This window comes from Morone saxatilis, unplaced genomic scaffold (genome assembly GCF_004916995.1).
Source record: "Morone saxatilis isolate NCDOM2014 unplaced genomic scaffold, NCSU_SB_2.0 Contig6, whole genome shotgun sequence".
NCBI lineage: Eukaryota > Metazoa > Chordata > Actinopteri > Moronidae > Morone > Morone saxatilis.
Genome location: NW_023340206.1, coordinates 4,139,052 through 4,150,477, shown reverse-complemented (window position 1 = coordinate 4,150,477; position 11,426 = coordinate 4,139,052). Strand labels below are relative to the sequence as shown.

General features: G+C 40.5%; 1 protein-coding gene across 1 annotated transcript in view; it reads right to left on the bottom strand.

Annotated features, from left to right (window-relative positions):
• Positions 1–5,554: 5,554 nt before the first annotated feature.
• LOC118340150 (E3 ubiquitin-protein ligase Midline-1-like) overlaps positions 5,555–11,426 on the bottom strand; it is a gene marked incomplete at its 5' end in the record, with an annotated part of 27,575 nt that continues 21,703 nt past the window's right edge. Inside the window, 3 exon segments of the mRNA XM_035678020.1 lie at positions 5,555–8,006; positions 8,096–8,303; positions 8,527–8,688. Coding sequence (XP_035533913.1) covers positions 7,658–8,006; positions 8,096–8,303; positions 8,527–8,688 — 719 coding nt within the window. The 3' untranslated portion in view covers positions 5,555–7,657.

Genomic DNA, 11,426 nt, shown 5'->3' with positions numbered 1-11,426 from the left:
AAGAGGGATTGACTGAGTGATTGAGAAGGTGGGAGAGAAATTCAGTGTGTGAGTGAGTTTTAAGAAGAGGAACCTTAGAAAGGGAGAAGTGCTGAGAAATACAGATTGTCAGAAAAGAAAGAGGGAGTTGGAAAGGGATGAAGGGAAATGGAAGCAAGAAAGATCTAGACAAAGACACATGCCAACATACATTATAGATAAAGCATAGTAGAGGATACTAATAACAGTCTTAAACGATTCATGATAAATGACATTTTGGAGAGAGTTTCAACTTTCTACCTCCTAGCTGAACTTTCCAAAAGCCCTATCATTAGTAAAATGATCATTCCTTCCTTTGGCCTTAATTGTGCCCCAGGCCCAAGGCTTGTCTGATCAATAGACTAAATTGTTCATCACGAAAGCCTTTGGTGCCTTGGTGCAACCGATTAGAATGCAAGGCTGCATACGTAACAAGTCCCTGATTAAGATCAAATGTGGTAAAGCAGAAATGAGGGGTCTCATTCCAAATATGCTATCGAAAGATTTAAAATAGATTTGGGCAAGGTAGGTGTATGGCTGAGCATTGTTTAGGAGGTAGCGAGAGGTAAGGGGAGTCCTGATAAGAAGGTGCGCTGGACCTGATTCTCATTTACGAGCCTATATCTGTCTGCTCTCCTTTCAGGGGAGAGTGGGCTTGGGAATGAGACCAAAGCTAGTGTGGGTGTGAGGAGTAAGGCCCCTAATTTGTTTTCAAAGGAGGGCTAGGTTGGTTTGCTATATTTAGATCCACAAGCTTTCACACCTGAAAGGAAGAAGATTGAATTTGTTGTACGAAGGAATTGCACTTGGAGGCAGAAACAGGCTTTTAGTGGTGCTGGAAAGCCCAGGATGGAAGAGGCAACAATGGAAATAACCTGCTTCTTGTCTGTCAAGAATCCCCCTTTTTAACCAGCTAGCCATGCAATTTTTAGCACCGACGGTGTGAGGTCTAATTGCAGACTTAAAGACGTGGGACTACCTCCCCTTCACTTCTCCTAACCTTCCGACATCTTGAGAATAGAGCCAGGGCAACAAGCTCGGGGGCTCCTCTTTGGAGGATTTTCCTAGGTCAGTTGTTATGGTACGGACTGGGCCAGGACAGCTTTGGGCCCCTCGTGGGCCGACTTCACCCTCCCTCATTTTGGGTGCCCTCCTTAGGCAGCCCAAACCCCAGAGCATCCCCTTCCTGAGAGGTACTAGTGAAAAAGGGCCATTTTCTTTTTAGATCCAAAAAGCCCCTTAAGACCCCGGCCATTCAACTGCATGCACCGGTTGTCAGCCAAGTTCCTGGAATCTTGCTGGCAGGAAACTCCACAGCTGTGATGGTCACCGAGTAGCTTGACCAGAAGGTGGAACAGTTTGGCAACAGCGTATCAAAGCAGATGGTTGACTGCCTTCAGTGGAAAATCTCTGTCGCACAGCAAACAGAAGACAATATCACCTTCCATTCACTGTCAGAGAGACTATCAGAGCCCACAGAGAGGCCTGCAGCTGCTCTCTCCACCTCTCTGCTAATGATTGACCTGAAACCTGTTAGCCACAATAGCTAATAACTTTCCCATAATAATGATAATTTTACCATCACACTAGCAATTATTTTGTCAGAGTGGGTGTGAGATTTCTCAAATAGTGGCTATTTAGCATGTAATGTTTAATAATACTATGACAGTGAAATAATCCCCTTAGGATAAAAGGCACAAACCACATAAACGGCATCTCTGGAGGTGGTTTGGCTTCAGTATCTTTGCTCACCTCAGTCAGGCAGTATGTTTGTTGACATTGGGCATTGAACAGTTTTTTGGTGGTTTGAAGGACAGTCTGTCAGACATCTCGGATCCTTGAGAAAATGATCTTGCTTCAGGAACCAGTTTTTATATATCTGACACAACACAATGATTTTCTCTGCTTTTACCTTTGTGAAGCTGTTGTATTCCTAGTTATTATGATAACTGTTACTTAACCACATGCATACAGTTTGTACCTGAATGTTCAGTATAGGAAGTGAGGTTGAGATCTTACAAACACTCCTGATTGCATCTTCACAAAACACTATGCAACATTATGACTGAAGTCAAGCCTTATGACTTATTCTAGCACATTTACTCTGCCCATACCCTAAACTAAACTCTTACTTGAATGAATGAACAGTATCCCAAAAAAAACTACCAGATTGAGAATTTAATAGCAATACTGAAACACATGGATTTAATATGCATGGATTGTTTATTGATTACCATAACATAACAATTAATTGATTTGGCTCCTTGGAAATACGACTTTCTTTGACATGATCATTGACACACACAAACACACACTTGGTCTATGTAGAGGGGAGTTCAATAGTCAATAGTTCTGTTGCCAATTACCGTCCATAATCCACTGACATTTCTATGGCGTGCCTGTATGCTTATTTTCCTGAATCCTAACAGTGACATCTGCTGGACATTTTAAGGATTGATTTTTTCTATGCTACAAGAGGGCATGGAGAGAAAAGCTTTTGCAAATCATATTTTAAGACCACACGATTATATTTCCCATTAGTTCTTCACCATGTGATGGTTTGAAAGCACATGTGCAGCGTTTATATACAAAACAGACCAGTTCAACCTAGCTTTATTTTGTCTTTGTTGTTTCAGTGCTTCTGTACCAACATCTGTCCCATTTTCCAGATTCACTCCTGAGGGAGTTACTATTATTGCCCTACTGCTCATCTCTCAAAATGCTGCCATTGCCTATTTGCTTGAAATGCAAAATTGTCAGCAAGTAGCTACTGACACATGCCCGAGTTCGCTTAACACACACGCACACACACATATTCATCAGGATGGCAAGGGCCTATACATGCACAGTTCCCCCAGGAGAAGAGAGGCTGTGTCTGAGTCTTGTCTCTCTCTCTCTGCGCTGTGGCTTGGCTGTAAAAATCCTCTCGGGAATTTTGAGCCTCAAGACTGCCTATAACAACTGTGGTTGCAGTGGTAGCAGCACAAGCAGCAACACACTGAACCATCTTTGGCCTGATGTTATGTACAAAAGTGGGACAGTGTTTGCCTAAAGGAAAGTGAAGTGGTCTTGTGAAGGAGGGTCAGTGGTTCAAATTTCAAGGCCCATTGGGGGGGGGAATGAATAACAGTTCCTGCTTCTTGCTAAAATATATTCACGGTGCCCTTAAGGCAAAATCAGGCCTGAGCTCTTTAAGCTGTTGGACCTTCACACCAGTTTTAGAGTGTGACTATAGTGGTACGTCACTGTATGTGAACCAAGGCTGTGTGGAAAGAAAAAAAAAACAGCACACAAGCTTAGCAAATCCTTCCCTTGATATAGGTTAATAAAATAGTTGGTCCTCAACCTTTGCGATGCATTTCAGCCAAACAGCAAAATCCCAAGATGCATTAAGTTACTGTATCGATTGTTTGAAATGTCACACAAAGTCTTGAATGAGAACACAAGAGGGTCAGAAAGAACATTTAACTTGGCTTAAATTGTATTAGCTTGGAGGAAAAGGTCAGAATTTAGTGCCAAGAAGTTTGATTTTTATTATTGATTACGTGAATGCAATAGTTTGACAGTGACTTTAGAAAATCTCAAGGCATACCTCCATTGAAATAGGCCAACAATGAATTCTTTCATGTCACGTGAGGGACACTTAGGAACAGAACATATGACAGAGAGTATGATAGACTGTGTGTGGAAGGTTAGTCTCAGTGGCAAGTCTTCAGGAGATAATTGCTCTCTACGGAGGTCCACGTATCAAGGACTGACATGTCCACAGTGGAATTTACTTTACAGTACTTGAAATACTAGCTGAGCTAAGCACAAATCCACAGAAAATTTCTAAATGTATGAGGCTACATATACACGGTTACAAGATAGATTCAAAAAGAAAAATGATAATATGTTGCTTATTACTTAATTATTGGTCCGGTATTTCCATTTTGCAGACCTAAGAGACACTGTATAATGTATTCTTATGGGATAAAATGAGTAACCCCTAATAGATGTACCTTAAAAAATTATACAGAGTTATACCAAATGTTTGGTATTCAGAACAATTTCTAAAATTTATTGGGATTTGTTGCACTTTTAAAATAAGTCTTTCTACTTCTAACAGAAACTATTCTGTGTGGTTTTCCTTAACATACTTAATATAGTCGTACAGTCATTAATGGGTTAAGAACAAAGTGTATGACAGCAGAGTATGATACACTGTACGTAAAGTAGTCTCAGAGGCAAGATAATTGCTCTCTGTGGACATCCACCTATCAAGAAATTAGACGATTTATGCTTGGCTTGCTCCTTTTAGAGAAGCACAGATGGCCCTAATATTGTGACTCATGATTTCATACATTTAATATGCAATGAGTATAATTCTGTCACTGTGAAACTAATTGTGTTGACACATTCTACTAATTATATTCAGTCAGGAATCCAGATTCTTAGCTGTGCTTTCTCATGTTGAGTTTAATGTGGATTTCTACAGACATTTAGGCATTACTATTTCTATGCCGATAGTAAATGCATGTTTTGCGTCTTGTATCTTATAGAAAGTAGCACGGATGACTGGCATCAACGTTTTTGACAGCAACAGAGAGAAGTCTAGCCATGCTATCTTTAACATATTCTCTGTATCACAGGTTGAATTACAGACAAACAAAGTGCACACCTCCATTATTTGTGGATGGCGACCTGCAAATTGCCTTTGTGTCCTTTTATTGTTTGCTCAGTGGAGCGCTGGGTAAACTCATTTTGCCCCACTCGGGCCACTGAACCGTGTGAACGACACACACACAAAGCTGCGGCTAACGCTAGCCGTTCAGACAAATACCCCCACTGAAGCCTGGCGTCTAAGAACAATTGCTCCTGGAGAATCAGGAAGAGCCCCTGTTGTCCGCGGGAAGTTCACATGATAAACTCAACAGCTTCTACTTCCACAGGAAATTCATAAACTCGAGTGAACTCAGCAAGTTGAGGTCTAAACTTATGGAGTTTGACTTTAGTGTCTGCCTGGATGATTCATCACGTGTAAGAAAAAGTACAGATGTTTGATGCCTTGTGCAGCATCTGTTCCCACAGTAGATGAAGTTTCAATAATGCTGTTATAGAAAAGATAATGACCTTATTCCCTTATTGTGTTATCAAGATGGTTAGACCCCACTGGGCGCAATAGATCTAAAAATATCTTGAAACAGCAAATTCAATGTTAAATACATGGGGAATTGACCAAGCTGATAAGAGACATATATCATGTCCGACCAGATTTTGGGTTTTTAATTGGAAAAAAAAAATGAATCCATGCTTACAGCATTGAAGTGCAGTGCCTTCCTGAAGGGCACCGGTAACTTTACACATACCAAAATGCCATAGTCTGAATTTATTGAATGGGACTGCTTCAATTTCTTCAAAATGTGATCTTTGTTTGTACGTCCCCCAGACAGAAAGACAGAAACGGCTCCTGGCATTTCACCCCGTCCTGTTTTATGAGATCGACTCTTGACATTCTCACACTGCTTCCTCACTGGATAAAAAGAAAAAAGCACACTTTAATGTGAAAAGGAACAACGTTTATTTTTGACCTTCTCATAAACACATCTCAGACGACAGTGATGCAAGCTCACATATCCTGTTTTCCATAAAAATGTCTACAGAGACACAACATGTAACACCATGGTCATAAAGTTCAAATGGAAACATTAAATTAAGCACTACATATTCGTATCATGTACAATGAAAACGTACAGTTCAATTAATTGCCAAGGAATCACAGAGTTAAAGAATAGATCGTTATTTGTTGTCATACTTTTAAGTGTACCAGCTATTGAAACAAAGCAACATTGAAAATTACAAACAAATCTTCGTATTTACACTAAGGAGTGCCATTTTTGTCACTGTTTGTCACATTAGGATAAGATTATATAGAATTGACAGCAACCCTTAGAGAGATTTTGTTGTAAGGGCCTTTCTGAATCTCATTGAGGCCATTTTGTCCCGTTTACATAGCAAGAAACTCAAATCAAGATTCAGCCAATGAGTGAAGAGTGACATCATCAATGTGCGACAAGACTGAGGACAGCTCCCTGTGCATGGCTGCGTTGTTTCAATAATGTGAAAGTGTGTTTTCTATAGAGAGTAATTCAACCTTTTTAAACAATACGCTGCATTGATGAAATAAGACCTTAGTGTGAAAATGACATGTAAAATTTAAGATTTTGCAAAGACAGTCTTTGTTAAAAGCAAATGAATGAGTCTGGAGTATTGGCACACTGGCACAAATAGGTCTCACTTGTTTTATAGGAGAGAGAGGAAAAAAACAATTACACCCAAATGAGCATTTTACCTCCTAGCTCCAATAATAACCTGGGGCTACAACTGTAACACAACTTCACATATTATGTATCACATAAAATCATAACGGCAAGACTTGTCTGGCTGCCTAAAAAGGAAATTAACACAATAAGTCAAACAGAACACAACACTTTCCCAATATGAATGCATGTTAATTGCACCAAAATGAATTAGATTTTTAGGCTACAAAACGATGAATAAAGTATGAACAATGTGCAAAAACAAGGTCTACCTTTAAGGGAATCCTGCATTTAATATTAGCATAACGCTATTTTCCTCTCTGTCATGTTTTTAAAAATAATTCAGCATTTATTAACTTATGTAAAATTTATGTAAAGACATCTGAACAGACAAGCAATGGCTACTTTGGTTCCTTTTTAATGAACAAGGGAAAGATAAGGGGGGGTGCATTTACAAAATATACATCTATTATTCTGCTCTTCCCAGCAACCGCGATTGATTAAAGTTGGGGAGGTGTGTGTGTATTCGCACTTGTTTTTGTGTGTGTGTGTGTGTGTGTGTGTGTGTGTGTGTGTGTATTCTGTGTAAGTGTATGTGTGTGTACTTTCAGAGATTTTCAAAGTGCTATATCTGATAAGGTGAAAATTAGAAATTGATTTGTGGCTTGTTTCCTAGACGCAGTGGTACAAACACGCCCATCGTGGCCCAAAGTGCCTTCGAGTAGGAATTTCTGACTCAGCTCTGTCCATTTGTCCTGGTTTCTTCTGGATTGACTCCAGCTTACTGTCATCCATCTAGAATAGTTTTTTCTAAGAGTCAAAGATGGCATGAACCAGCATCATATTTGCTTTTAAGATTCATAGCAAACAACTGAAAATCACTTTGACGAACTTTATAAAATAAGACCCAGGCATCTCTTCTTTTTTCTTTGCATATTAAAGCTGCAATAGGTCAATTTGCACCAAGTGTTTCAATTACTTGGATTGAGAAAGTAATGTCCTTGGGCGACTCACGTGCTCATGTCTGTGACGGCATGTGCCAAAGAAACCGAATGGGAAAAGGAGAATATATCAACACTGGTGAGTCCAGTTTTGCTTGCTAGCTTGCTGTTTAGGAGGCAGTTCGTATTTCACTCATTGTTTCGTCACTGCCTCTGGGTGCAATAAAAGTGAGACAAGACCAGAATTTAATTTAGGTAAATAGAGCAGATCTTTATGATTTAAAAAAAGGATGGGACACTCTTCTGTTCTCTATTCAAAGATGATCCTTTTCACAAATCTTGCCCAGTGCAGCTTCAAGATGATTAAAACGAGTTTATGCTGATTTATTCTTGTAGTTTTCAGTCTTGGGGATCCAGTCCCTCTAAATGGTCGGGGATAGGTAGACCAGTGAGAATCGTCAGACACTTATTCCACACGTTGAACACGGGACACACGGGCTGGATGAAGGAGACGTGAAATGTGTGCAGGTGCTGGGAGCCCACCGCGTCATAGAAGGTCAAGTAGCCGGCGTCGTAGTCAAGCAGGACCCCAACGCGTCGCAGGTGGGGCGAGGGCTCGATGGCCAGCTCCTTGCTGTTATGGCGGACTACCCAGGAGTTGTTGCAGCGGCAGAGCACCCAGGAGGCCGAGTTCTTGCCGATCCACTCGTGCTTGGGAGCTGATTTGTAGGCTATGCCCACAGCGTACCTGAGGGGGATCGGGAGATTCTGTTATCAATCGGGAAAATGACAAACCCCCGACTTTTACTTCACGAAATGTGTGCCGTCAAACCTCACCATGTGCTCCCTCCGATCAAAGCCTCCCAGTAGTGACGACCACTGTCGATATAGACGTTGCCCACCACGCCGTAGCTGCTCTGGCTGGTGAAGCGGTCCTGGCTGTGGCCTTTCTTGGACGTGGTTTCGTCCCGCTCCACTGTCAGGTTATCGTGGGACACCTTCAGCTTCTTGTGGGCCGATTTCGGGTCCAGCTTAAATGGCTGGCCTGGCAGAAGAGAGGAGGAAATGAACACTTATTTGGGAATACTGAGAACAAGCAACATTCTTTTAAGAACAGCTCGTTTATTTTCAGTTAATTCAATTTCATATTTGCCGAGGGGGACAAAAAAAAGTGAATATCGAATATGCTACTTCTGTGTGGGCGTTTCCCAATGAATTTTCAGTAAAAGTCGATCCCATGCAGGATGTTCGTTTTCAGTCGTGCTTACTGTTGGTCTTTAGAGTCCCCGGTTCACTGCTCCTGCTTCCCGCTTGGTTAATGGCCTTGACAACAAAGATATACTTGGTGCCGCTCTGCAGACCGTGCACCGTGTAGTGGTTCTGCTTGATGTTGGGAACAATCATCCAGCTCTCCAGTGAGTTACACAGACCTGGGAGGAGACGAAAAGGAGGGCAAAAAATGCATATTAGCAGTTATAATAAATATTATGCGCTTTATTTAAAGGACAAAGTCTGAGAAGAAGAGAAAATTCTGTAGAAAACATATTTAATATTAACTTTCAGCACAAGAGAAAATAACACGCAAACAGGAGAAAAACAATTTACTTCCTGGAGAGGAGTGATGTACAGCTGTGTGAGAGGATAGTGTACTAAATGATTGGTTGTGTGGGAGCAGGTGAGAGGGTGTGAAAAGGCGCGAGGAAACCATTCACACCTCACTGACTTCTTAGCCGCACTATGCTCTCCCTGCTTGGTGTGTGTGTGGGTCTTTGGCGTGTGTTTCCGTTCAATGGCGCTTCAGTACTGCAGCACCATCTCCTAGGGCAGGAGTGGGTGTGTGTGTGTACTCTGCTTCCATGTCGTGACTTTGTTCATCTGAGGAATTCACTCAGGAAGTTACCGCTATACAGCTTCTCTTTGTTGGCCACCAAAGAGTGAAAATTTCCCCTTTTAATGTTAAAATGTCTCATAAAGATGTGTTATCAGCACCATGTTCACCAACTTCACCTGAAGGCCTGCTGCCTAACAAATCAACCAAAAGAAAATAAATGAACACATATATAGGAATTCCTTATCTTAAAGATATTTAAAAAAATTATATGATTTCAATCCTGGCAACACCTGTTGTTGCTGGTGCTAACAGGAAGTGTGTATTGACCACTGGGGGCAGCAAACAAACCTGGAGGGGCTGCTATGTCAGAAATACAACAGAAAAAGTGTGTCTGTTTACAGTGCAACCCAACAAAATATGGGCTGAGAGAAGTCATTGTGTTACATTTTTCAAATAACGATGTGGATTTGACTGGCAGTTTTATTTTCTTAAAATACTAAATACTAAAATACTAAAACATGAATTAATTTATTAAATAAATATCAACAGTAGGCTAAAAGTAGAGACACCTAGCAAAACAGAGATGTGTTTAATTCCAATCAACTGTAAATTGAATTGTAAATTAAAATGGGGAGTAAAACACAAAAATTACATCTTTTTTTATTCAATCTAAAAAATTAAAAATGCAAATACATTAACTGGTGTAATTCAAATCTTAATGGACCAGTGTGCATGATTTAGTGGCGGTGCAGTTGCAGATTACACCCCCCTCGCCTCACTCCTCACTCCTGTTCAAAGCATGGAGCAGAAAGTACAGTGGCTGCGAAAGTAGTGAAAAAGGCCCTTTATCTAGAGACAGTATTTGGTTTGTCTGTTGTGAGCTACTGTAGAAAAATGCTATTAGAAGATGACCCGCTTTCTCTGTAGATAAAAGCGGCTCATTCTAAGGAAACTATACACTAATAAAAACATGCCTATGAATATTATATTCCATTTATGCCCATACGTCCTCCTAAATGTTACACACTGCACCTTCAAGAATTAGAACTGTAGAAATAAATGTAAATATGCATTTATTTCTGTCCAACCAATCACAACACTAACTAAACTAAGTGGGATGAAGAAAACTGAGGACATTATGATCATAGCATCACCCTGTATAGGTAATTGTTAAAGCTTAACCACTAAAGTGCTACTAATTGCTACTACTGCGACTGTTCTTACTGGTATACACTTTCAGACTAAAAATAAATTGCCCACATTCATTAAAATCAAACACGCTGCAGATGTATTTTCCTGTAGTGCCATGCATATCAAACAGAAATAGCAGATATGAAATAGAAAGTGAGTTAGACAGTCACTATCATATTAATGCACATTTCCCACAGGAAATCCAAGTTCAGAAGGCTGTGCTGAACAATTATGCATGGGAGTTAAGGATGTTGTTTATTGTGTTTTTATTACACTAACATTAAAAGTCTTCCACCTCTTGAATAGTGATTCATCTGAATTGCTCCGGGGGGAATTTTTTGGCACGTGACTCAGATGCCAACAGCAACACCCCTGACATTATTGAATGTGAAAACAGGAGGTGAGAAAGCTCACAGCATTTCAGGGAACAGGAGGAGACAGGGAGGTGAAAGCAAGAGGGGGAAGAAAGAGGGAAATAAATAAATTTCACATTAGTTTAATGGCTGTTGGTTCTAAACATGGTTTAAACTCTAAAATAATAAGAAGCAGTGACAAAGGTGTAGCCTCAGGAAGATGGGGAAAAAATTATAAAAATAAAAGGAAGGTATACCTCAACATAGGAGAAGGCAAGTGAAGGAAGCAGAGATGGAAAGAAAGAAAAAAAGAAAGAAAGAAAGGAAGCTAGAGGATTTTTGCTGTGAGGTAAATCTATTTGAATCAAAAAAAAAAGAACAAAGACAAAGAAAAGGCAGTTTGATTGAAAGGGAGCAGGGGAGCTCGTCTTTAGATGCCCTGACCCCATTTTCCTCCTTGTAGTTGTTGCTCACTCGAGTGTGCTCATGGTTTTCTGGGTCGTGTGTGTGTGTGTGTGGTGTGTGTTGTGTGGGGTGTGTGGTGTGGTGGTGTGTTGTGGTGTGTTGGTTGTGGTGTGTGTGTCGTGTGGGCTGGTGTGTACTATATCTTGGCGAATTAGTCTGATATCAAGTGTTAAGTAGTTGTCATACAAGTATCTTATGTTGCTCACGTGTGGCATCAGGTTCAAAGCCTAAGAAGAATCAAGTCACCAGCCGTGGAAAAATGGCTGGTAAGAACTGTTAATAAAAAGTTCAGATATTCAGATACAAAGGGCCAAAGAAGTTGGAAGGT